The 26,683-nt window shown below is 38.7% G+C and overlaps 5 protein-coding genes and 1 non-coding gene across 12 annotated transcripts; 2 read left to right on the top strand and 4 right to left on the bottom strand.

Annotated features, from left to right (window-relative positions):
• The first annotated feature begins 1,682 nt into the window (after positions 1-1,682).
• grl-16 (Ground-like domain-containing protein) lies at positions 1,683-4,630 on the top strand. Of its 2 annotated transcripts, none has more exons than NM_058353.6 (5): positions 1,683-1,873; positions 2,141-2,658; positions 2,910-3,163; positions 3,810-3,914; positions 4,199-4,630. In NM_058353.6, the coding sequence occupies exons 1-5, from the start codon at positions 1,737-1,739 to the stop codon at positions 4,364-4,366; spliced, it is 1,182 nt and encodes a 393-aa protein (NP_490754.1). In that variant the 5' UTR covers positions 1,683-1,736; the 3' UTR covers positions 4,367-4,630. The 2 variants fall into 2 exon arrangements, with proteins under 2 accessions (NP_490754.1, NP_871875.1); NM_182075.3 differs by having other exon boundaries at positions 2,730-3,163.
• A 5,584-nt stretch (positions 4,631-10,214) lies between these two features.
• ceh-9 (Homeobox protein ceh-9) lies at positions 10,215-11,519 on the top strand. The gene is made up of 3 exons (NM_001026626.3): positions 10,215-10,562; positions 10,923-11,110; positions 11,259-11,519. Exons 1-3 carry the CDS (start codon positions 10,412-10,414, stop codon positions 11,361-11,363), a joined length of 444 nt encoding a protein of 147 aa, NP_001021797.1. The 5' UTR covers positions 10,215-10,411; the 3' UTR covers positions 11,364-11,519.
• A 99-nt stretch (positions 11,520-11,618) lies between these two features.
• On the bottom strand, positions 11,619-14,067 carry Y65B4BR.1 (Lipase_GDSL domain-containing protein). Its single transcript, NM_058352.5, has 6 exons — positions 13,934-14,067; positions 13,684-13,883; positions 13,473-13,639; positions 13,346-13,429; positions 13,223-13,296; positions 11,619-12,194 (listed from the first exon to the last, which is right to left on the bottom strand). The coding sequence occupies exons 1-6, from the start codon at positions 14,038-14,040 to the stop codon at positions 11,693-11,695; spliced, it is 1,134 nt and encodes a 377-aa protein (NP_490753.1). The 5' UTR covers positions 14,041-14,067; the 3' UTR covers positions 11,619-11,692.
• A 1,064-nt stretch (positions 14,068-15,131) lies between these two features.
• On the bottom strand, positions 15,132-19,428 carry lpr-1 (the record flags this gene model as incomplete). Of its 6 annotated transcripts, NM_058351.5 has the most annotated exons (6): positions 15,132-15,402; positions 16,005-16,101; positions 16,936-17,097; positions 17,140-17,296; positions 18,260-18,399; positions 19,231-19,428. In NM_058351.5, 6 exons carry the CDS (start codon positions 19,295-19,297, stop codon positions 15,240-15,242), a joined length of 786 nt encoding a protein of 261 aa, NP_490752.2. The 6 variants fall into 6 exon arrangements, with proteins under 6 accessions (NP_490752.2, NP_001293269.1, NP_001293270.1 ...); NM_001306340.3 differs by having other exon boundaries at positions 15,132-16,101; positions 19,231-19,359; NM_001306339.3 differs by having other exon boundaries at positions 15,136-15,402; positions 16,936-17,296.
• Positions 19,429-20,126: 698 nt separating this feature from the next.
• On the bottom strand, positions 20,127-26,107 carry ptr-21 (SSD domain-containing protein). Its single transcript, NM_058350.7, has 9 exons — positions 25,891-26,107; positions 24,894-25,090; positions 23,985-24,398; positions 23,218-23,668; positions 22,409-22,983; positions 21,706-21,779; positions 21,472-21,658; positions 21,038-21,421; positions 20,127-20,984 (listed from the first exon to the last, which is right to left on the bottom strand). Exons 1-9 carry the CDS (start codon positions 26,093-26,095, stop codon positions 20,742-20,744), a joined length of 2,730 nt encoding a protein of 909 aa, NP_490751.1. The 5' UTR covers positions 26,096-26,107; the 3' UTR covers positions 20,127-20,741.
• Positions 23,018-23,145, bottom strand: Y65B4BR.11. Its single transcript, NR_049913.1, has one exon. It is a non-coding gene; the product is annotated as an Unclassified non-coding RNA Y65B4BR.11 (non-coding RNA).
• Positions 26,108-26,683: the final 576 nt, after the last annotated feature.

The following is a 26,683-nucleotide window of genomic DNA, read 5'->3' as shown; positions in this document are numbered from 1 at the left end:
TGCCGTGATTGATTTCATGTTTAGGAAGTGGACAAGAATAGATGAAGTCTACTCAATTGATCAAGGTGCACTGAGAACAATGCATAAGAAAACATGTATTGACTGCCAAAGTTTATATATCAATACAATGTTGCATTTGATGCACCATGTCTAAAATTGGCGTTGATTCAATTTACAGATATCTTATTTTCAGGAAATTATCAGTTATCTGAATATTTTAATTGATGATTATGTAGGTGTGGATTATAAGGCTCTGGATTTTCAGGTTACAGACCTTTACCTATCTGCATAAAACGAGAAAATACCTATTCATTTTGATACGATTCTTTGGACGTCTAAAAAACACACAAAAGGGAAACATACAGATAACCTAAAACCTAAAGTTTTCCTGTAGGCGTTAACCGCCTGCCTGCCTGACTTTAAAGCGACCTCGCCTCAATCCGCGCCTTTTGCTGAAACAAAAATCTGTTGATGGCCTAACTTTTGATTTTCTAGGCCTCCAATTTCCAATGAGAAACACACGTGGTGTCAGCGTGTTTCATTTCGGCTTGATCTACACAGATCTACTAAAAAATGCGGGAGAAGAGACTCAACTGATTTCGTATGGTTAAAGACGTGCTGACGTCACATATTTTTGGGCGAAAAATTCCCGTATTTTTTGTAGATCAAACTGCGATGGGACAGCCTGGCACCACGTAAAAATGCAAAAAAGAGGCAAAAGGCCGGCGTGAAGCGGGCAGGTTTCAGACGGGCGCCAGGACCCGAAACCTCGCCTGCCTGCCATCGAAGCCTACAAAACCCATAATCAAGACATACAAAACAAAAATATTCAGAAAACTGATAATTTCCTTTAAATCGCCCGTGGTGCATCGACATCAAAATTGCATCGACATTTTTGGGAAAAAAAAAATCTCAAAACAGTAAAAATGTGATTTTTTGAACTAAACCGAAATTTTTGAAAGTGATGTATGTTTTTACAAAATGTATGTAATTTGATCTTCCGTAGTTTGTAGTCACCTAGGTAAAAGCTGGAAGTTTCCACGTGGCTCTAAATCAGCCTAAAAGTTCACCAGTTCATTCCTCCACAATCTTATCATTAAAAAAAACCTGATATCAGTTGATGCGGAAGCGCGGTAGGATCAACGATCGTTTTTGAAATCTTTGAAATCTAAAACTTTAGGATTTTCACACTTTACCGGCAGAGTGAAAGCATGTTATTCCGCCTGATTAGGTGCCGCAGTGGAAGTGAAAGGAAGAAGCATTGGAACATCGATCACGGATTAGGTAAAGGTGAACTGTTCAGGAATCTAACTAGAAAAGGAAACAACACATATCCAATCACTCAAACATAGTAGATCATTAACAATGACGTGGCACGAGTCACATTAATAGGAATATTCCAGCTGATCATTGGATCATTCGGAAATGAACACGAACCCCATTTGTACGCGATCGCTTCTTCTTCCCCCTATTCTGCAACACACACACGCACACAAGGTGAATGTCGCAAGGTGCCCTCCGACGGAGAGAGAGAGGCTTCATCTCATCATCATCATCATCATCATCGATAAAACGCGATCGGGCGTCTTTCGGAAGGCTTCGTGCGCGCGCGTGCCCCCTCCAGACGGCCATGGGCGGAGTTAGTTTGGGGTGGCAGGTAGAAAAGGCACGTCCTACGTTGCCATTCGACGACAGTTACTCAGCATTCCATTGCGATTTCTGCCTTCTCAAAAACGATGAGAGTCTTGGTAGCCGTCTTATTGGCCGTGTCGCCTGCGTTAGCGTGTATCGGAGGTGCCGGAAGCGCCGGTGGATGTTGCCCACCATCCCAGCCATCGTGCGGAGGAGGAGCTCCACCATGCTCTAGCTCGAGGTAAGATTTTGCCTTTTTTTTTGTATTTTTGTGACTATATTGTTATATTTTTTCTACTGCTATTCAAATGCTTTTTCCTGATTCCAAAAATAATTTCTTTCTTTCTGAAGTTCTTTTGATGTCTTCCTTAAGGAGCGACAAAGTCCATTCTACTTGCCACCCCATTCATGCAAAATGTCCTTTTTCCTGCTGCTGGCCGCCAAAACTAAAACCTGCTTCCCCCTTTAGCCACCTCTTCCATACTATTCCCAATGTGTTCATTTACAGTTACGCAACCGGAGGCGGAGGCGGAAGCTATGCCGCCGCGCCTGCCCTTCCACCCCCACCACCACCACCACCGGCACCAATCGGTGGAGGAGCCGGATATGCCGCTCCATTCGGAGGACCTGGACCAGTCGGAGGAGCCTCGTACTCCCAGGGACCACAAGGATTCGGAGGACAAGTCGGTGGAGGTGCCTACCAAGCTGGTCCAGGACCAATCGGAGGAGGAGCATCTTCGCACGCTGGATCGCAAGCTGGACCATCATACGCTGGAGCTTCCCAAGCTGTCGGAGCATCCTCATACGCTAGATCCCAAGGACCAATCGGAGGAGGACCCTCATACGCTGGAGCTTCCCAACCAGCCCCAGTCGCCCCACAAGGAGGCTACAACGCCGGACCATCTGCCCCAGTCGAGCAAGTTCAACAAGGAGGATACCAATCGGGACCAGTCAGCTCTATCCAGGTGACCCAAGTCTCTCAGGGAGGAAACTACCAAGCTCCACCAGAGCACCAGGCTGTTCAAGGTTAGTTTTTACAGTTTTTAGTCAGATTCGCACCACTCCCACCCACACATTCACCCTCACCCACACTTCAGTTGTCGAGCAAGTCGCACCAGTCGCCACATACACCCAGGGGCCAGTCCCAACACCAGTCGAGCAGGTCGTCGAGACTGTTGTCGAGCCACAGCAAGCACCAGAACCAGAACAAGCACCAGAACCACAGCAAGCACCAGAGCCAACCGTAGTCGAGACTGTCCAAGAGGAAATCGTTCCAGAAATCGTCGCTGAGACTGAAGCACCAGTCGTCGTTGCAGAGACCGAAGCCCCAGCCGTCGTTGAGACCGAGGCTCCAGTTGTGATCGAGGAGACCGAGGCGCCAGTTGTCGTTGAAGAGACTCCAGCTCCAGTTGTCGAGGAGACTCAGGCTCCAGTTGCCGCTGCCAAGGAGGAGAGCACCTATGATGATATTGTTGAGGAGCAGCCATCCACCGCCACCGAGACCGCCACCGAGCAAGTTGATACTGTTGAGGTGGGTTTTTGGGAAGGTGATCTAAAGTTTAAGCTCATTTGAAGTTGGATTTGTTGGATTTTTGGACAATTAATAGTCTTTAAAATTATCCCAATTTTGCTCTACCTTAAAAATTCGACCCTAAAAATTTTGCTGAAACAAAATCATCGGTATACCCATTTGAATGCCATGCCATGTCGAAATTTAAGTTCGATACACCTTTTTAGGCTTAGGCTTAGGTCGGTTGGCTGAGGTTTTGACACTTACAATCAGTTCCCAGGAATTCTAGTTCAAAGCACCATAACTTGCATCTGGGTAAATATTTGATATTTGGTATTTGTCAACATAGTCTAGTACCAATTCTCGATAAAAACCTAATAGTAACTTATTCGGAAAACTTTGATCTACGATTGAGCCTCCGAAAAATGCGGGAGAGACATACTGGCAGCAGTAGAAGTTGCGTTTCAGTTCCCCGTAATTTTCAAATTCCAGAGCCATTTTTGTTGTCGGTATTCAACGGAGCTCAAAAATCAAAAAAAATTTTGAGACCGGGATTTCACTTTTCCCAGGAAACCTCAATTTTTCAGCCTTTCGTGGGGAAATTCTTAGTATTACTTTTTTAATATTCGGCCAAATTTCGAGAAAAATCTAATTTCTAAATTTCCAGGAGACCAACGAAGCTGTCGAGTACGCCGATGAGGAAGGAGACGAGGGAAACTGCGACGATCCAGAGCTCCGCGCCATCGTTGAGGCCGCTTTGAAGAACGAGAAGGTTTGTTTTCTGCCTTCTTGCGTTGCGTCACCAGAGAAACTTGATAACGGGGACAGACAAGAACTGGATACCTATTTACAACACCCCCCCCCCCTCTCATACCTTAATGTCATTTAAGAAAATGTTGCAAGCCCCCCGCGCGCGCAAACCCATACCGGTTATGTAAATTGGCATGATAGATGCGTTCCGAAACTTTTTTTTCTAGTTGCTTTAGAATTACAAGCAAGAAATTAAAGAAAAAAAAGAAGAACTATAAATCAAATCCAATCACTGATACCTTCCAGGACAACCTCGAGGCCGCCAGAAAGATCGAGGGAGACGCCTCGGCCAAGTTCGGAGGACGCTTCAACGCCATCGTCTCCGACGCCGAGTTCGCCTACGTCAACTGGTACGGAAAGAGAAACTGCCAGCTGAGATACGAGAACCGTCACTCGCTTACCTGGGAGGATTAAGCACATAGTATTTAGCAGTTTATTTTTCAAATAGTTCCTCGCGTCGTAACTTATCTGTTTTTTCTTCATCTCACCAACTCCTCATTATTTATGCATGGTTGCTCAGGCTCTCTGGCTCATTTTTCTCTCCATATTTTTGTTTGATTTTCTTGGGTTCCCGCCGTTGCCATTCCCCTGACAAAAAATATGGTCGGCATTTGTCTGTACAAATTGAAAAAAATGATGATGATGATTCTTGAATAAAGAATTCTATATTTTTGAAATTGTGTGTTTTTTGTCCAGGTTACAGATGTGAAGGTTTCTTGGGATTCGATTACTGAAAGAGTTTAGGGGTACCATATAGCAAATGAAGCCCTAGTTTTCAGTAAACTGTGGGTTTGGGCTATTATAGTCACAAAGTCTGAAGGTGTGCCCGAAAGATTATAGGGACTCCCCATTATCTTCTAGCTTCTCACTTTATTTTGCTAATTTGCTATTTGGAAAGCTTTATAATGGTTGTCTTGCTAACTTGAACAAAAGCGCAATTTTCAGTTTTATGATTTTGTTAGATATGTACATGAAAAAAAATAAATATGTGCATCATTACTAGAAATGCGCATCGAGGGGAGACAAAAAATTAATACAAAAAACAGCGAGCAAATTTTGTTGTCAATATATGTGCTTTTTACAGGGGGTCATTAAAGCACCCATGACCCCTATAACTTCCTGACTCCTAGTGCGTTCAGGTCAAAACTATTGTCACGAAACCGGTCGGGGTGCCATGCAGGACTGTGCGGCAAACGGCGAATGCCGTTCGCCAAAAAAAAATAGTTGGTCAAAATATCGGCGAATGCCTAAAAATGTTCGCCATTTTTCGGTGTTTTCGGCATTTGTGAGAAATGTTTTTTTTATTTTTTAAATTAAATTTAATTGAATATATGTATACATATATACATACATATACATATGTATATACCAGCCGTGGACCGCACCTCCGGCGCGGTCCCCGACTTCTGGAGCTGAAAACCAATTTTTCTGAGACTACCGTAATCATACAGTACTCCTACCGTACCACCATTGTACCACTACAGTACGCCGACTATATCCCTACACTAACCCCAACTCACTATCCCTCCAGAAGCTAAAACTACGCAAACTACAAAGACTACATAGACTACAAACTATGGAAAAACGGAATAAGCGCTTTATATATAGTAAATGATATTCGAGTTTTTTACATTTATTCGTTGAAACATAAATCCGCAAATATTGTAGTCAAACCCTTAAAAATCGCTTTCTGTGAACAATCAAGGGACATCTCTGTGTCTCTTGTATCCGAAAACACTCAAGTCACTTGTGTTCTAACACTTTCCAAAATACAACATATTTGAATTATTAGCCATATAGTGGATATACTCTTTTGGTCGACACATCGCCACCCCACCATAAAACTCTCAAAGATTTTGTCTATTGCTGTCCATGTGTGCAATTATTTTGAATCATTCTTGCCTCTGGGGTCGTTGACTATCCTACCAGTCTGATCGTTAATAAATGAAATTGATCTGTGCTAGAAAATTTAAACCAAGACACTCCTTATCAAACTTTGGAATTGAATTATTTAGATTTATAAAATACAAGAAAAAATAAAAAAAAAACCTCAAAGAGTTTAAGCACGCCGAAAAATGCCGAAAAATGGCGAAAAAACGAAAAAACGAGTTTTTCGGCAACCGTCAAATGCCGATCGCCGAAAAAAAATTAGAGTTCGGCAAAAGGCAATTTCCGATTGCCAGAAAATCCGGATGCCGCACAACCCTGGTGCCATGACAGCGACATTGACCAATTGAGCACTCAACCAAGCTCCATTTGTCTGAGAATGATGGAATCAATCAGAAACGATTTATTATTTCAAGAGTATTGGATCAGCAGAATTTATTTTTATTGCGATCACTGCAGTCCTGAGAACATGTCACATAATTTTCCTACTTTTTTGAGTTATAGCTACCATAACTATGGTTACAAATTTTCTTCTGGTGTAAAAATTTAATTTTTCCAGCCGTCGCAATTTTTGATATATGTACATTTAAAACAATTTTTATGAAATAGTGATTGTTGTTGTGTTCAATTGAAAAGGACGTTTGGATTAATTGAATGTGTCCGTGGAGGATGTGATTTGAGTGAATTGGATGAAGAAATTCAATTCGTTTTCAAGAAGAAGAAGAAGAAGGAAGAGAGGATAATACAAACGGCCGAGGGGACGATAAAAATGACAAAAAAAAATAGGAGGAAGAGATGATGAAGCTTGTTAAATAATACACTATTCAAATTGGAACGAGTTGATTGGGGGCTATTGAGCATTATTTGTTGGGGGAAGGAGGAGGAGGTATCATGAGATTAGATTAAATTGACTTCAGTTTATTTTTTATTCCATTTTCTGGAATGTATGCATTATAGCTCACTTTTAGACTTTGAAATAGCCCGTTAATTTGCTCCAAATTATATTTTTTTTGAAATTGTTATGAATTTTAGGATATTTCGAGGTAGACAAGTATTCTGAAAGCTTTTTGGAATTTTTTTATTGGAAATGTGGGATTTTTCAGATTTTTTTTTCCAAAAAAATAAATATATCCAAAAAAGCTCCCAGAATATTTGCCTACCTCGAAAATCATGAAAAAATAAAAAAAAATCATGAAAAAATATTTTAAATTATGATTTGGAGCAATTTTACCGGCCTCTATAGTAGTGAAAAATTTCAATGATAGCAATTTCAAAGCGACATTTTTCTAGTTCAAAGTGCTCGTCTGCCGCTAAATTTTTTGCAGAGACCTTTTTCAAAGAGCCTCTTTCAAATGGCAAAAGTTTCATTTTAAGGTCTAAAAGTGAGCCCTGGAGTTTCGGTAATTTTCGGCAACTTTGAAAATTTTTTGGGAAATTGAAAAAATCCAACAAGTTCTGATCAGGCCAACTTTTGAGTTTCTAGAGAAAGTTTTCTTGAACTTTTTTTCTGACAACTCCGACTAGATCGCTTTTGAAAAATCTGGGAATTTCCATAATTTCAAAATTTGGGAAATTTTAGAGAAGGCGATTTTCTAATAGCGGTAATTTTTCGAGATACATTTTTTTCTTGATTTTTTTTTGGAATTTTTATTTCCTGAACTTTGGAAGTTTTCGGCCACAAGAGTGTTTTATATTTTGAAAACTCTGTAATTTTTGCGCATCTTACAGTAATTTTAAATTTTTTGTAATTTTGAAAAATTTGACTTTTGAAAATCGTTAATTTTGGTTATAAAGAAATTAACAAAGAAATTTTATAGTATTTGGCTTTTTAAAAATTATATTTTTGAAAGTTTAGCCATTTTTAGAATTTTAAAAATTAAGAAAAATTAAAAAATTAAACTGAATTTTCATAGAAGAGTTTTCTAACACATAGGCCAGGTAGAGAAAGCCAAAACATGCCATTTTTCCTCCCAATTTCCACTTTTTCATATACCTTCAAACAATTATAGCCAAAATGAGCACTTTGAGCTGGTGCCAAGTGCCAGGCGTGAGAATATCACAAGTGTATAATCAAAGCGGAGAACTCTTTATTTTTCAAATGTTTCCTTGGAAGTATATAATACTCATACGGGTGTGTGTGTTTTAATGTTCAGCATTTTAGGTATTGATAAAATAAGTTCAAGCTAGAAATTTTCCTTGTTTTCCCAAAAAAAAATTTTTAAGGTGGGGTACCGAAATCTGGGAAATATTTTTGAATGAATCCTAATTTTCCCCTGATTCCGAGTATCTATGTGAAAAAATTCAAAATTCAAAACAAGTTTGCCAGATTTTATATTTAAGCTTGAAATCGCCGAATTTCATTTGTATCCCGGTCTCTTTTTTAAATACGCGCTCAAATAAATTAGCATTGGAGCGCGCTTGCATTGTTTGATTTTTTTTCGTTTTTTTACATTTTTTTCAGAAAAAAAAAACCGACAAAAATGAATGAAACTGGTTTTAAAAAAATTGAATTCGGCTAAAATAAAAAAAACTAAACGAAAAAAAGTCAAACGATGCACGCGCGCGCTAATTTATTTGGGCGCGAGTTTGAAAAAAGTGATGCGAGTACAAATGAAATTTAAAAAAAAAAAATTTTTATGAAAGATTTCAAGCTTAAATATAAATTCAGGAAATTTTTTTTGAATTTTTTCACATAGATATTCGGAATCAGGGGAAAATTTAGGGTGAATTAAAAATATTTCCAAGATTCAAGTTTTTTTGGTTAGACCCTTATTAATTTTTGCGTGCTGACGTCACAATTTTTCTGGAAAAATATTCCCGCATTTTTCGTAGATCAAACCGCAATGAGACAGCCTGACACCACGTGTATCGGTTTATTTTTAAGATACCACATGGAAATTGACAAATTCTCGATTCACCATGACTAAAACTAGAATATTAATAAAATTTTAGCTATAAGTATTTGTCTGTTGCTTCTCGACAAAGCTGTAGAAAAAGTTTCGAAAAATTGAATTTTTGAATTTGAATTTTTGATTTTTTTGATCCCAAGTTTTTTTCCAGTTCGTTCCAGTAATAATTATATATATATCTAGGCAAATAAATCTCCCCTCGCTTGAAATAAAAAAAAATAAACTCAAGACATATCAAATAAGCAATCAACTTTCATGTCCGCTATATAAGGTCTGAAACATTTATGGAAAAAGTTTGTTTGCCACAAAGATTTATTCGTTGACATTTTTTAAGAATGTTCCCAAGATGGAAGTCATGAATTTATACTTTCTTGGAATAATTTTATTACCAACTGTTTTCTGATTTTTTTTTGGTTAAAAATGTCCCCCCGTCTCATTTCATTTTCCCGCTAGAATATATTTTTTCTCCTGCAACCTATAAACTTCCGATAATTGATGATATTTAAATAAAAGTGTTCAGTGATATTACGGAAAAAATGCAAAAACCTCAAACTTTCCAAAATAACGTACGACTTTTTAAAAGTAAGTAATTTACATTTAACATGCGTAGTATTATGTTTCTCTAGTTTTACATTTTCCTCAAGTTCTAATAGGAATATATCAAACTTCAAAAGAAATTTAGAGCATTTGGGAGCAATTTGGGCTCGGAAAATTTTTTTGGTTTTTTTATTGTATTTTTAAATTAAAAAAAAAAGAGCCGTGAAATTGCTCAAAAAAAAAAAGGTTTTTTTGCGTGCGGGTTGCATATCCTCATTTTAAAAGTAATTTTTTAGGCTATAAAAATATAAACTTGTGAAAGATATGTTTTTTTCTGGATTTTGTGAATTTCTGGAAATTTCTCTTTCTTTTTTTTCTACCCTTCCCTCACCCCCGCCTGAGCTTATTCTGAAGCCAACACCTAAGCCTAAGCCTAAGCCTAAGCGTAAGCCTAAGCCTAAGTCTGAGCATAAGCCTAAGCCTCAGCCTAAGCCTCAGCCTAAGCCTAAGCCTAAGCCTAAGCCTAGGCCTAAATTTAAGTGTAGCCTTAAGTCTAGACCTAAGCCTAAGCCTAACAATAAGCTTATACTCAGTAGACATCCTTACAAAATTAATTCGATTTCCATGAAAAATTGTAGATCAACCTTGCTGGTCTATTCAAAAGGTTTTTTTCAAATAATTGAGGTTATATTTGAAAGTCCAAGTATTACAAATTAGCACAATAATATCACATGTGCCTCCGCTACTCCAAAATTTCAATTCAAATATTTAAGTTCAAGAAAAGTATTTAATAGTCAAGTATGAGAAACTCATTCCCTCAATTGCATCAAGTATCATCCCTTACCACCAATCCTCCTCTCCCCCTCCTCCTTCTCGAAATCCGGTCTCTTATTCAATTTGCTGGCTCATGCTCTTTTTGTCATCATCTCAGAACTCACCCATCTTCTTCTTCTTTCCACACCAATTGCGCAATCATTGTCGACCACTTTGGCAAATTGTCGTCGTCGTCAACCGTCAAAAGTCCCCCGAGAGTCCAGAATTTCAATTATTTGATTGAAGAGAAGGCGGGGACCTCGAGACCTACTGTATAGAGAAGTCTCTCAGAAGTTCTTTTCATTCGTGCAAAATGGAAACTGACTTGCTCTTCCAACTACTTCAACCCTATTTTGCACTGTTGACGTCTGATGTGAAGCCTCAGAGAAGAACTAGTCACCTGATAAAGGATATACTTGACTTACCAACTGTTAATGGAGAAATTGATGAATTTGGAAGATGCAGTAAGTTGATTTCTTTGGATTAGGTGTATGAAGTTTTGTAGTTGAAAAATAGACTAGTTTTGGGCATGGTGCATTTGAGGTGAAATACTATTCTTTTTGACATGGTGCATCGATTCGTATTTTCTGTAATAGTATTTCACTGGCCTTTTTTTGAGTAAAAATTACAAAAATTACAAGACACAATTTTTATTTCCTTTACTCTCAATTTTTGTTTTAAAATATTAGAAAATCTGAAAAAAATTAAAATGTTTTCGAAATTTTGGAAAAAAAATTTTTTGGAAATTTACTAATTTTGTTCAATGAATTTCGGAAAAATGCTACACGTAGAAAAATAATCAGCCGTTAAGAATATTTTTTCAGAATCCAGCCTCGACCAAGCCAAAGAGTCTCCTATAGAAAAATGTCAAAAAACAAAGAGAAAGAAGGCGCGGACGACATTTTCCGGGAAACAAGTATTCGAACTGGAGAAGCAGTTTGAGGCGAAAAAGTATTTGTCAAGTAGTGACAGAAGTGAGCTTGCAAAACGATTGGATGTCACGGAGACGCAGGTAGGCACGCAGCGCGGCACGCAACGCGGCACGCAACGCAGCCCGCAACGCAGCACGCAACGCGGCACGCAACGCGGCACGCAACGCAGCACGCAACGCAGCACGTAACGCGGCACTCAACGCATAGCTGAAATTTCTCAAATTCCAGGTGAAAATCTGGTTCCAAAACCGGCGTACCAAGTGGAAGAAGATCGAATCGGAAAAGGAAAGATCTGGAGAAATACCGGATGATCAGATTGTGAAGCCGCAATAATTTTATGTTGTTTTTATTTTTCAAAGAAAAAGTCGTGATATATCCCCTTCTATGAAATCCCGTGAACAATTAGTATTTCCAGTATCTTTTTTTCAAAATCAAGATCTCTTCCTTTACCTTGATCTCCATTCTTCTAATAAATAATTATTGCAAAAATATTTACTCGCTCTATTGATAGCTATATTGTGTACTCCACGTGGATATTTTTATTGAGGGTGCTCTTTCTTTTATGTCTCACACGTTAAAAATTAAAGATTACACGATAAAACATTTTATTGCAGACCCGATAAGTACGTCAAATTACACACACAAACACAATTTCCTACAGTCTAGGCAGTCATATATTTCGAGCAGTCAACACTGTTCTTAGTTGTTCTGAAGAATGGGCACTTGGTGTCTGGGCAGTTTAGTGGAATGGTAGGATCTGACAGATTGACTTGATGGTTCTTGGATCCGACTGGTTGAACGATATTGTTCCACAAGTGCTTGGCAACATTGGCGTGGCCTAGTTTTGAGAAATGGAAGCAATCCGGTGCAAACCAATCCAGATTGACTTCTCCGTCGGGCTTGAGTGGTGGAACTGTGATTCCATTGAAGAATGGTTGAACGACAAATGTAAAGTCATCTGTTGAGTCGAAGATTCCCGAGTCTTGAATCTCCTGCTGAGCATCCATGTAAAGATGGCAGGCAGCCGAGATGTCGGTATTCGGGAAGTCCTTGTTCTTCTCGCATGGGCACTCGAACACATGGAGGCCGTCGCAGAAATACTTGTCGTGGTCGATTTGGCGAAGCATGGCCATGTCGAACATTCCGGTCATGGATACGATGGTTCTGGAAGGACTTGGTATTGATGGCATAGTTATGGACCATACTCCTCTTTTTGAAAAAAAAATTTCCATAAAAAGCCGAAAAATGTTGGCTCTTATTATCGAAAAATACGATCGCAAATTTTTTTCATAATTAATTTTTGATCTACCTTTGGAAGTTGACTCTGCCCACGTGGTGTCAGAGTGTCTCATTTTGGCTTGAATTACGTTGATCTACAAAAAATGCGGGAGAAGAGACGCAGAGTTCTCAACTGATTTTGTATGGTTAAGAACGTGCCGACGTCACTTTTTTTTTGGGCGAAAAATTCCCGCATTTATTGTAGATCAAACTGTAATGGGACAGCCTGGCACCACGTGTTTGCCCATAATCTTGTTGCCGTTGTTATTTTGTTGTGGCTGTCTTGTCGAAGGAAGGGGAGGAGCCTAGTCAACAAGGTAGATCAAAAATAAGTTACGAGAAAAATTTGCGATCGTATTTTTTCGATAATATGTTTAACTTTAATTTATAATTGGCACGGAAACGGCCACAATTTTAAAGATTTTTTTGCGCCACTGCTATGGGATCAAGGGTGTGCCAAATTTCCCGAATTTGCCGGTTTCCGAGCAAGGCAAATTTCAAAAATTTGGACATAATTTGTAATTTGCCACAAATGTTTAACAACTTAGTTTTTCCATCAACTCGGTACTTTTTGAGCACCAAAAAATGATGCGCTTTACCGAGTCCGACAACCACGGCAAATTTGCCGAATTTGCCCGAGCAAGGCAAATTTCAAAAATTTGGACAAATTTGGAATTTGCCACAAATGTTTAACAACTTAGATTTTCTGTTAATTTTGGCACTTTTTGAGCTCCAAAAAATGTTGCGATTTACCAAGTATGACGACCCCGGAAAATTTGCCGAATTTGCTGGTTTCAAAATTTGCCACACAGCTCTGGACCATGTAGGTATTTATAGGTAGGTATAGGTATGTGACAATTTCATAATATTATAGTTATTTACTTTAGAATGTCATGTCCCTATAGTTTACCTACCTTGGTAAGTTATCCTTTAAAATTTGAATGGCAGTGATCACATTTTGCTTCCAGATTGCTTTTGAGTGTGGGCCCTATAAAAATGCAATAAAACGGGTGTGGAATGATCTTTGACTATCTTACATTTTCTCGGTCGTTGCAATAGGCGCACATGTCGTTTGCTCCAATGAATACGTTGATAAGCTTCCAATCAGTTTTGTAATCAATCTGGAAATGCATCGGAATTGATGTTTAGTTTGGACTTGGCTACCTCCTTGTGGCTTTGGATAATTTGCACCAGAGCTCTGGCCTGAGTGATGATATCGATTGCTTCAGCTCCTGGAACTGCTTGGTTCAGTTTTGAGACCTCCCAAACGTTGGCACTTCCGATTCCAGTGGAGTATCCCATTAGGTTAGGGCTGAACTTTTTCAGCACATCTACAACAACTCAGTTTTCTCAATTCCCCAGAAAAATGGCTTACTTGCAACAGTGACATGCTCGTCGAGAGAGTGGTCACCTCCACACTGGAAGGCTAGTCCTCTGTACTGAAGGATCACAGCCAGAGGGTCTCCCTTTGGTGCTCCGGCTCCATTGGCGGCGGTCAAGGAGTCTCCGAGAGCTCCCAAAACTTTTATGTCGGTGAATCGGACGGAGTGGGCAGAAGTCGGGGTATTTTTGCTCCTGAAAGCGAGGAAAATTTCAAACTTTAGTAATTAAAGTAAGCCACCTACTTCTGATAAAGCGATGCATCGCACTGCCATCCGGGATATCCCAAATCTGGAAGAGCCGCCAAAGAGGTGGCTGCAAGAGCCAATAGGAGTAGAAGAGCGGTCACCATCCTGGAAGTAGATCAGACACCTCGACTGATTCCTCTCGTTTTTCATCTCTTATCAATATAGCTGAGCACGTGTGTTTGCCTTCACGGAAGAGCAAACTACGCGAATTCCAATTTTTATGACTTGTCGTTTACTTTTTATGGGATGGAGTCCGTTATAGTTTTGGATGAAGACTATAATTTAAAAGATTGTCTACAGTAAGATTACTGTATTTTTGAATAAAAAAGTTATTGTCGTTTGAAGGGATATTGGATTGGTGTTAGTGGTGGATATGGTTTGAGTACTGTAGTGATACTGTAGGAGTACGGTCGGAGTACTGTAGGAGTACGGTAGGAGTACTTTAGGAGTACGGTAGGAGTACTGTAGGAGTAGTACTGTAGTAGTTTTTGAAAAATGATTTTTTGGGTGGAGGTGTAGGATTAAGGTACCGTAGTAGTATTTTAATTTTGACCAAAAATTAAAAATTTCTGAGAAAACATTTTTGGCGGGAAATTGAAATTTTCTGGTAAGTAATTTTTGGCGGTAAATTCAAATTTTCTTTTAAAAAAAGTTTTGGCGGGAAACTTACTATTTTTGAGACAACATTTTTGGTGGGAAATTCAAATTTTCAAGTTGTGAGAAAAATTTTTTTGGTGGGAAATTCAAATTTTTTGAGAAAAATTTTTGGCGGTGGATTCAAAATTTCTGAGAAAAACTTTGTTGGGAGATTTGATTTTTCTGAGAAAAAATTAAAAAAAGAAAAAAGAAACTTTTTTGTGGAAAATTAATGGGAAATTTTTTAATAGGCAAATATTATGTTTTCCTGAATATTTTTTAACATTTAAAGTTGATAATTTTGAGTTCCAAACAATGCTTTTCGTCATAAAAATGAGTAATAATCATGAGAAAATATGGAAAGTCTACTGAAAATGCTTATAATCCATAATATTAAAATATTAATGTATTGCCCGAGAGGTGTACACGGTCAAGAATCATATGACAGTCATTTTTTCGCGAAATTCAAATTAGGTACACTCAACAAAGTATCAAGTGTCTACAGTTTTTAAACCAAAATCTGAAATTTTGTGTTTTAAAAGTTCATATTAAACACAGATTCAATTAAATTAATCTTTATTTTTAAATACACATGAAGGTTAAAAATAAACACTGCACAACCCGTCAAAAACTCTGCCGTATCATCAGAAAAAAGATAATCTTCAACTCAAACATTTCCATTCTCATATAACTTATTCACTTTTCTGCAAACATCGACATCTGTGAAATGGAGACGAGTGTTCAATGCTGCCATTGGACTCATGAAACCATTCTTCTCAACAAAATCATACACTTCTCGCTTCCATTTCGTTTCGAATAGGGTTAGGTCTCTGGAAAAATTGGAGTTTTTATGGGGTTATTCATGTGATGTTTTTTGCGTGCCGAAAAATGCAGAAAAATGTAGAAAAATGCCATCATTTTGTGCATTTTTCGACATTTTTCGAAATTTTTCAGCATTTTTCTACATCGGCGTCGCCCCACTTTAAATGCTAAAGACAAGAGACGCAGAGAAAATTCTTCCTGTGGACACGGGGTTCTGTCCTTCCTCATTGAATTTTTCGCGCTCCATTGACAATTGCCTGGGAAAGTCGTGTACTCCACACGGACAAATACATTTAGTTTTACAACTAAAATCAAGCCGCGACGCGACACGCAACGCGCCGTAAATCTACCCCAGATATGGCCGAGCCAAAATGGCCTAGTTCGGCAAACTCTGAAAAATGCGTGAAAATGTCGAATAACGTCGAAAAATGTCGGAAAATGTCAAAAATGTCGAAAATGTCGAAAAATGCAAAAAAATGATTCCATTTTTCTACATTTTTCGGTACGCATCAATAGGGGGAAAATGTATTAAAATACATGTTTGCATTTTTCAACATCACATGAATATTAGATTGGAATAATTAGAAAACAAATTTTAAGGCAAACTTACCTTGTCAAGACCATCGTTGGATACTTCAGTGGTGTACTTAAGATCATGTATTGATATTCTCCTTCGTCACTCAAGCCACCGATTCGTACAGGGAAAACTGCAAATGTTTTATTCATAGAGATTTCGGGAAATTCAAATTTTCTGACAATAAAATTTCGGCGAGAAATTCAAATTTTTGATAACAAAGTTTTGGCGGGAAATTTAAATTTTCGGAGAAAAAAAATTGGCGGGAAATTCAAATTTTTTGATTACAAAGTTTTGACAGGAAATTCAAATTTTTTGAGAAAAAACTTTGGCGAGAAATTCAAGTTTTCTGACAATAAAATTTTGGCGAGAAATCCAAATTTTTTGATAACAAAATTTTGGCGGGAAATTTAAATTTATTGAGAAAAAAATTTTGGCGGGAAATCCAAATTTTCAGAAAATAAATTTTGGCGAGAAATTAAAATTTTCTGACATTAACAATTTGGCGGGAAATTCAAATTTTCTGAGAAAACAGTCTTGGAGAGAAATTCAAATTTTTTGACAATAAAATTTTAGCGGGAAATTCAAATTTTCAAAGAAAAAAATTTGGAAAGAAATTAAAATTTTCAGAGAAAAATTTTGGCGGGAAATTTAAATTTATTGAGAAAAAAATTTTGGCGGGAAATCCAAATTTTCAGAAAATAAATTTTGGCGAGAAATTCAAAATTTCTGACATTAACAATTTGGCGGGAAATTCAAATTTTCTGAGAAAACATTCTTGGAGAGAAATTCAAATTTTTTGACTACAAAATTTTGGCGGGAAGTTCAAATTTTCAAAGAAAAAAATTTGGAAAGAAATTAAAATTTTCAGAGAAAAGTTTTGGCGGGAAATTCGAAGTTTTTGAAACGGGAAGTATTTAAACTTGTATCTTAATATCACCGGACCAAAGTTATTTAAAATACTTACATGGACACTGATCCCTTTCACTACCAGTTGTAATAAGAACGGCTCCGGGCTCTGGACCAACCATACTACCGTACCCCTCATTGGTGACGACATCATTATTAATCACTCCGTACTGCTTTGAGGTGAATGTTGCGGTGTATGGAGTTTGAAGTACCATATCGACTGAAAATTTGCATCTCATTTTCAGAATGAAAATAAACTTACAATAGAAAATTGAACAATCCTCTTTATGAACTTCTTTCGAATCAACAACTGTGTACCATTTACCCATGAACTTTTCGATTTGCATATCAGCCATTGAGAAGAATAGGGAGTTGTAGGCTTTTGTGGCTACTTCATCCATTTGGAGAGATTGGAGAAGCTGGAATATATATATATTATTTAATATTTATACGAGTTACAAATATCATTCCTAAGTATAATATCGGTTACGAATTCGATTTGGAACAGTGTAGTTCATTGCTCGGCAAATTCGGGAAATCGGCAAGTTGCCGATTTGCCGATTTGCCGGATATCAATTTTCCGAAAGTTTTCAAAGATATTTTCAATAATCAAAATCACATGAATCCGTGCCTTTTTTAATTATTTTGCCAGTTTCTCTAGATATTTTTTATAGAATTTACTGGCTTTTTAAGATATGTGTCATTCATAGGATGTGTACAATGTTGTTGTTTAAAATTGAAATTCTGAAATTTCCAGAAAAAATGTGCAAGATCACAATTTTCCGATGATTTCTGGCAAATTGACCGTTTGCCGAAATTGCCGAAAATTGGAGAAGTGGCATGTTGCTGACTGCCGTTTGCCGTTTGCCGAAAATATTTTATTTCGGCAATTGCCGATATTGCCGCTTGCCGGAAAAAATCGTTTGCCGTATCCTTTAATACAAGGGTGCGCGGCAATCGGGAATTTCCGGCGATCGGCAATTCCGGCAATTACCGGTTTTGGAAATTTCCGGCAATCGGCAATTTCGGCAATTGCCGGTATTGTGAAGTTCCGGCAATCGGCAATTTCCGGCAATCGGCAGTTGCCAAAATTAATTATATTTTGGAAATTGAAAAAATTTCACCTTTTTTTATAGTATTCGGTTAGTCTTTTTTAAAGAAAACGGTCAATCCTTAAAGGATTAAATCATTTTGAGCTTGAAAATTAAAAATTGTTCATTAAAATGCATTTTTAGGCTCCTAAATCTACAAAAAAGTATCAAAATTTTATTTCCCGCAATTTTGATTTCCGGCAATCGGCAACTCCGACAATTGCCGGTATTCAAAATTTTTGCTTTTGCCGGTTTTGCACGAAATACGACTTTTTGCGGGAAAAAACCTACATTTGCCAGCTGATCAACATTGAAGTCCTTTTTACTTTTTGGTCGGCACGATGCAGCATAGTTCTCGAATAATCTCATAATAGGAACATTTCTTCCAGGTACTGGAAGAGTGGTGAAAAATGGTCGAACTGTTCCGGCGACTGGAAATTAATATTATTAACTAAAAAACCGACACTCTTTTTTTACTAAAACTTCAAACTTTAAAGGAGGAGTAGCGCCAGTGGGGAAATTGCTTTAAAACATGCCTATAGTACCACAATGACCGAATATCATGATAAAAAAATTCTTTAAAAAATTCTAAATTTTATATGATTTTTTGAAAAATGGAAAAATCTCAGTTTTTGCCTAATTCCAATTTGAATTACCGCTAATTGGATTTGTTCGATGGAGCGCGCTTGCACGTTTTTAAATTTATTTATTTTATTTTTTGTTATTTTCCACCAATTTTTAATGTTTTCGGTGTATTTTTGCTCGAATTTTAGAGAAAAAGTCAAGATGAATGCAAATTTTCGATTAAAAAGCACGCTTACAGTCGTAAATCAGTGAAATTAATTAATTCAGGTTCGAAACCGTTTAAAATCGTTACTTTGTCATTTTTACGCCTGTGAGCGTGCTTTTTAATCGAAAATCTGCATTCATCTTGACTTTTTCTCTAAAATTAGAGCAAAAATACACCGAAAACATTAAAAATCGGTGGAAAATAACAAAAAATAAAATAAATAAATTTAAAAACGTGCAAGCGCGCTCCATCGAACAAATCCAATTAGCGGTAATTCAAATTGGAATTAGGCAAAAACTGAGATTTTTCCAATTTTCAAAAAATCATATAAAATTTTAAAAAATTTTTTGAATTTTTTTATCATGATATTCGGTCATTGTGGTACTATAGGCATGTTTTAAAGCAATTTCCCCACTAGCGCTACTCCACCTTTAAGAAATTTATTTAATTTTTTGATACATCCAAAACTTACATGCATCGGTAAAATGTACAAGTAGTAATATTAAATGAATACACACGATAATTAACAAATTTCGCATGTTCAAACGCTTCCACCAATTAAATTTTGGAAAGGAAAACTGAAGTTTATTTCAAAGTGAAATGCGACGCGCGCGGAAGAAGTAAGCGATCCGAAACGATGAACGGATTCCACAAAAGGGAGATAGCATATGAAACACGAGAGACGCAGCGTTGACCTGGCCTAGTGGGTGGAGGAGAAATAGTACAAGCTGTCGGGAAAGATGTGAAGAGGGGAGGGATTTGTATGAAGATTTTGGAATTCTACATGGTATTGATTACTTGGAAAGTCGAAAGCAAAATTTTGAAGAAAACTTTGAATGTAATTTTTTAATAATCTGAACATTTTTAGAGTGTCTTCTTATGGCTTGGGTTTAGGCTTAGGCTTAGGCTTAGTATTAGGCTGAGGCCTAGATTTAGGCTTATACTTAGGCTTAGTGTTAGGCTTAGGCTTAGGCTTAGGTTGAGGCTTGGCGTCAGTGGCGAACGTTATCTCTGACGCGATTTAGGTTAGGCTTAGGCTTAGGCTTAGGCTTGAGTTAAGGCATAGGCTTAGGCGGGGCTGGAGGACATGAGTGAGAAGGTCGCAGAAATTCCTAAAATCCTGAACAAAAAAAGGTAAACTCCAATGTCGGGTTAAAAAATTCCATAAAAACGGCCAGAAAAGTACCAAAAAAACAGAAGTTAAAAAAAATAGTGAAAAAAAGTTTGACTGGGGTGAAGAGTCGAACAGTCCCCATCGATAGTGTTGTGTAGTTTTGCATAAGTTTTTGCATGTCTGATGCTTGAAAAAATTCCAGCAAAATCCCAGCAAGAAAATCTGAATTTTTGACCATTTTCTGGATGATAAAAAAAATCAAATTTATCAAAAAATGCATTTAAAAAATACAAGAAAAAATGGACACGTCGAGCGATGGAAGTACAATTTTTTGTGTGACAAGAATCGAAGAAAAAAGTGCTATAGGAACCCTGAGAAGCCGATCTGTGGGGGGAAAAGGGGACCCGCTTGCGGAAAAGAGGAGGACACGGTGACAGAAGACTAATTGAGGGAATTCTGAAATTTCAAATAGAAATTGAGGGGGGAAAAAAAAGAAGAGTAGATCATGAAAAGCTACTGGTAAAGCTAGAAGTTTCTGGCGATGTGTGAATTGCGACGTGGCCGAGTTTTCCATTTTCGCAGCCACGTAGCAAAACGGTGTGTGTGTGTGTGTGTGAGTGAGAAAAAAATCTAGAAAACTTGCAAAATGTACATTGTAGTTTGTGCGCCATACTACAAACTACAACAATCGAAATTTGTAGTTTGTAGCTGCTACATAAAACTACAAACTATAAAGCTCTGCCAGATCTCAATGAGTTTATAGTTTGTAGCTTTGAATTTGTAGTTTGTAGCACTGCGACACTACAGACTACATAATACACTTTGTATCCCAACTGTACATAATAACAAACAACAACTAATTTCAGATCTTAAGCCTTCTCGGTTCCAGCGAGCGGAACCATCTCCTGAGCATCACCGGTGTCGGTTTCCGAATCGGACTCCGAAGAGCAAGACGAAGAGGATGTTCTGCCGAACAACAAGTCGGCGAACGTCTTGTTGAACACAGACAGGGGAAACTGTGCAAGAATGCACGGGAGCAGCACAAGACCGTGGAACATTCCCCAGATCACGACGAGCAGGATGGTTTTCACGAAAACCATTGGGAGGTAGTTCTGGAATGTTTGAGGGGTAGGGTTATCGGTAAAGTATAGGTATTGGTAGGTACCTGTAGAATACCAAGTGGAAGTACACATAGAAGAGTTGAAGAAGCCGACTGGACCATTGGCCAGAGCACATTGGACAGCGAGTTGACGACTCGAGATTCGGGAGTTTTCATCTCAATCCTCTTCAATACTCCTTTCTCCTCGAACTCTTTATACCTGACCTGATAGTGACAGGCCACATGGGCAACAAAGTCAACGGACATTCCAATTGAAACAATTACTGCGCACAGGGTCACAGGGTCCAGATCCAAGTCCCAGAAGCACAGGTATCCAGTTACTCCAATGGAGATGGATAAAATCGAAGCGGTCGCTAGGCCAACTGAGAGGGGGTTGCGGATGAAGACTACACAGACGGCAGCCATACATCCCAAGGTGACTAGGGCATTCTGAAAGAATAAGCGGTATTTATAGGGCGCTGGAACCATTGAGATCTTACCGAGATCGCCAATCCCTTCAGGCTCAGCATTTGATCTACGAACATTGCGTTCACATTCCACACTGAAACATTTAGGGCCACGTGGGAACTTGCGATGGTCCGCCAGTCCTGCATAATCTGAATCCGTTCATCCCACGAGGTTACGTTTTCATAAGCGAATATCAGTTGCACTTTTCGGATTGGAACACTGAAAATGGTACTCGATTTAGGGTAAGGTGGCAGATAGGAACTAACGGATTTGAAAAGTTAAGTTTTAGTCCTCCCTTGTGATGCTTGTAGATAGGGTTGGCAAGGAATCCGGTGAGCTTCTGGAAATATACGGCTTGAATTGATGAAACGTACAAGACAGGCCTGGACAGGCGTCAGGCCCTAAAACAGTGCCTGCATACCATTTAAGCCCTACTCACGTTTGTGTGCTTACATTTGTCTACTTTCACTGCTAGGCATGTTTTTAGGCACACAAAATATGTAGGTATTACGTGTTTATCCAGAGATGAGAAAAATCGCCATATCTGCCGCGCAAATGAAACCGCGGGAAGAGACAAAACTACTGTAGTTTTTAACCAATTTGTGTAGATTTACGAGCTGTTGCGTCATCGTTGAATTTAATTTTGAGCCGCAATTTTTAATTTTCAGGCGTTTTTCGGAATTTTTCTAATTTTTTTGTGTTTTCTTTTAAGATTTATTCAATAAATAGATAAATTTCAATATAAAAACGTGTGAAACGCCTGAAAATTAAAAATTGCGGCTCAAAATTAAATACAACGATGACGCAATAGCTCGTAAATCTACACAAATTGGTTAAAAACTACAGTAGTTTTGTCTCTTCCCGCGGATTCATTTGCGCGGCAGATATGGCGATTTTTCTCTTCTGTGGATAAACACGTTATAGGCATATATGTAGATTTTAATAGGAACGCGTGGACTGCTAACTTACACTGAAATCTAAAGAATGTGAGGTGTTCTTCACGGTTTCTTCCTCATAATCAAAGTCCTCGGCTCCTACACCGTAAAAATAGGTCTGATAGTCTCTGATTGGAGATATGGTGTACTCGGATCCCCGGCACTTTTCCATCGATTCAAAGTCGTGAACGAGGTTGTCAAATGCTCGAAGTGCATTTGCATTGCTTATATCAACTGGGCTGTTCACAATCACGGTGACTGGGTAGAACTCTTTCCACACGGTCTCCTCGATAATCCTGTTCGGTTTGCGGATCGGCGTCTCCAGGGGAAGGATCTTTGCAGTGTTCAACACGGCACGGATCCCCAGTGTTCCATAGATACCGAAACCCCAGTAGACAAGACTTCCGATGATGAGAAGTGCAAATGTCCATCGGCTGCATATGATTTTTGCGTAGAATCCGAGAACCTTGTTGAAAGTGCCCTCGAGCTTGCTGGGCTCATTGACGCGTTCGCTAAGCAGAAGAACTAGCACCGGACAGAAGAACGTGAGGGTGTAGACGTAGGCGAGGAGTAGGGAGATTGCACATCCAAGGCAGAAGATTGACATCTCTGGAATACATGTCGTTTTGGAATAAAGGATGAATAGACAAATTTTTTTATGTTAGAGGCCAAAGCTATGCACCTTACCAGGGCGCAGTTGCCGTTCGGCAATTTTTTTTCCGGCAAATTCGGCAAATCGACAAATTGCCGGTTTTCCGATTTGCCAGAAATTTCAATTCCGGCAATTTACCGATTTACCGATTTGCCGGAAAAAGTAGTTTGCCGTCCACCACTGAACCTTACCTTCCGTTGGGTTCATCCACCCGATCAAAAAAACAATGACATTTGTCAAAGTGGTCGTAGTGATCGATGGACCAGCTTCAGCCAACATATACCCCAACCGCTTCCCTGACGGAAGATCCGGGCTATGCTGCAACCAATTCTGAAGTGTCAAAAACGCATCGTTGACTCCGATTCCATTGATCAAGAACGGCATGATCATCATCGGAGAGTTCGTTCGATTTCCCAGCATATTATTGATTCCGAATGCAGTGAGAATTGCGAGAATCGGAACCAAGAGGCAGGCGAGGGCGATGAGTCCGATTCGCCAGGAGAAGTATCCGTAGTAGGAGGCAGAGATGGATACGGTGCAGAAGATAAAGATGATCATCGAGACGATTCCGACGATGAAGTAGGGCACCATTTTCTGAGCGTCCTTGTTCATTTCGGTGTCGACGACTTCAGCACCGATCACCTGGAAAAGAGGTTTATCTAAGCTTTGAAAATTAAACACGAAACCCCTAAACCAGGGGTGTAAGGCAAATTTGCCAAATTTGCCGTTTGCCGAAAACGGCAAAATTCAAACATTTAGCCTTGTCGAATTTGCCGAGCTCGAAAATTATGCGATTTACCAAATTTGCCGATTTTGCCGAGCTCGGCAAATTTCAAAATTTGCGGCACACAACTGAACTAAACTTTTTTGAGCCTGTTAAGTGGGTCGATATGGGCCGGCCCGCTGTCTTTTTAGGGCTGGCCCAATATTTTTGAAATGGTCCAATTTATTCACTCACATTAATCTCCACCAAATGATCGTCACCCTCGAGTGCAGAGTATCCTGTAGCATAGTTATAAACCGCCAGCTCCCACTTGTTCAGCTTATCCGTATCCTCAAACGTCCGTACCTCTGACAACACAGGAAGCGTCAGAACCTTCATACTCTGAATATTAGTGACCGGATCCGACTGATTCACAGTAACCCCGAAAAAGTTACGCTCGAGATGAAGCTGATAACCCATTACTGTGGTAATTGGGTAATTGAGTTGGTAGCCATCCATTTTTGGGTCAGCTGACTTGGTTTTGTAGGCGTCCAGGAAGTATCCTATGATGTCGTTGGCTTGGCAGTAGTGGCCACAGAAATCTCCGAATTTCATGAACTCGCCGTTTCCAACGTCTGCGGATAGGTTTTTGGAGATGTAGAGCCATTGCTGAAATTTTTTATTCAAAAAAATATACCGTATTTCCTCTATTAGTTAGGCACCTCTATTAGTTTTGCACCTCCATTAGTTTTGCATCAAAAATCACTAATCGAAAATTAGTTTTCCACTCTCTATTAGTTTTGCACCTCTAATAGTTTTGCACCCCTTAATTTGTTCCCTATGTTTAGGAATTCAAAATTTGCATTATAAAATCGTTCTGAAAATTAGGAAAACTCTTACAGACTTGGTATAACAAGTCAAAACTGGCAAAATATGAGTACAACTCGGACAATTTTTGCGTATCAGTCGTAAAATTCGCCCATTTTGGTTCAGAAGTTGTTATTGAAATTGATGATATTATAATATAACTTAATGAGAAAAAACCTGTTCGAAAATTAGTTTTGCACCCTCTATTAGTTTTGCATCAAATTAGGTGTCCGAAAATCAGTTTTGCATGCCTTACTAATAGAGGAAATACGGTATCCGATATGTTATGCCACTCACCCTCTGTGCTTCTTCCAAATACTTGATCCGATGCATGGATCCTCCGTCTTTGGCAGTCATGAGAACTGTAGTCATCACCGGATCACCTTCGGAACTCAGGAACTCTCGATAAAGGCGATTTTCCAGTCGGGATAGCGAGTTTTTCGGCGTGTACCCGTCGCGCACATTATCCTTCAGTTCGAGACCGATTGTTCCTACTGGAAATGAGAAGTTTTTAAAGAAGTTTTTTTGGCGCCAATTTTTTTGTGATAGTTTGATGGTTGGAAAATTCACGTGGTGTCAGAGAGTCTTGTTTTAGTTTGATCTACAAAAAATGCGGGAGTTGAGGCGCTGAAATCTCATCTGATTATGCATTGTGTGCTGACGTCACATTTTCCTGGGAGAAAAATTCCCGCGTTTTCTGTAGATCAAACTGTAATGAGACAGCCTGACATCACATGAAAGTTGTGCTGCTTGAAACATTTAGGAGATCTAATTTTAAAATTAAGTTTTTTTATAAAACAATCATTTTGCCTTAGTATACTGAAAATAGTTCTACTTTTATTATTATTATTATTATACTTTTTTTCAATTTTCACCGGTTAAACCTTTTGTTTCAAAATTCAGACGGCAAACACTTTTGCCTTTGCGGCTTAATAGTGTCAGGCTGTCTCATTGCGGTTTGATCTACGAAAAATGCGGGATTATTTTTCCAGAAAAATTGTGACGTCAGCACGCTCTTAACCATGCGAAATAGATGAGATATCTGCGTCTCTTCTCCCGCATTTTTTGAAGATCAAAGCGAAATGGGACTTTCTGACTCCACGTGGGTTTCAGGCAGGCGTCAGGCCCTAAAACCGTGCCTGTCTACCATGGAGGCCCTAAGTAAAATCATACAGTTTTTACATTTTTTGATTTCTAAAAAATATTTTAATGTTGTTTTTTCCATATTTTTCTTCTTTTTTGATCTAAAAAAAGATTTTCTCAAACTGTATTTTTTACGTCAAAAAAAACTAACATCCACCACTGCACATGATCACCGTCGCAATAATAAATGCAATCGGGAACCTGCCAATTATCTTCCCGCACACTTTATACATATCAGCCAACGAGATATTATTCACCGGACCCAACAGCTCAAAAGTCTTGTGTCGCGGCCGTGACGTGGCAGAAGCCGTCGTCGAGAGGACCGTCGGACGATGAACCAACTCGTCGCCCTCCATCTCAGGTCTCACCTGGAAAATGAAAATGCGGGAGTACTGTAGAAAATGACGGGAAACGTTTTGTGTTTAAAAAAAAGACGTTGAGAATCGTGGAAAAGTGACAAAAAGTGATAAAATGATGTGCTTTTTCAATAGCCACTAACTATAATATTATGCACCATGTGTGATAAAATGAAAAAAGATAAGAGTTTTTCGTATTATAGGTGTATTGAATGAATATTGAAAGGGATTAAAGTCAATGAATAGAAGGGAAAAATTGTTTATTTCTAAAAATGGAAGATATGAGATTGATAAAGAGATCATGAGTCAGAGATCAAAATCAGAAGGTACAAAAAATATTGGAATTTTTGTGTTGTTTGGTTTGAGAGTTCAATTTGCCTACAAGGCAGCCTACGACAGCTTACAAACCGACCAACGCAAGCCTAGAGGATCATTAATACCTGCCTATAAGTAAAATATGCCTGCCTACTAGGCGGCATCTGCCTGCCTTCAAGCCGACGACTTGTGCCTGACTGCAAGGATGCCAGCCACGAAGAAACCTTCACTTACCTGCGCCGGCTTACAAGGCAGCCGATGCCTAGTTAAGAA

The sequence above is a fragment of the Caenorhabditis elegans genome, chromosome I, assembly GCF_000002985.6.
Source record: "Caenorhabditis elegans chromosome I".
NCBI classification, from domain to species: Eukaryota; Metazoa; Nematoda; class Chromadorea; order Rhabditida; family Rhabditidae; genus Caenorhabditis; species Caenorhabditis elegans.
This window is presented reverse-complemented; position numbering and strand designations above follow the sequence as displayed.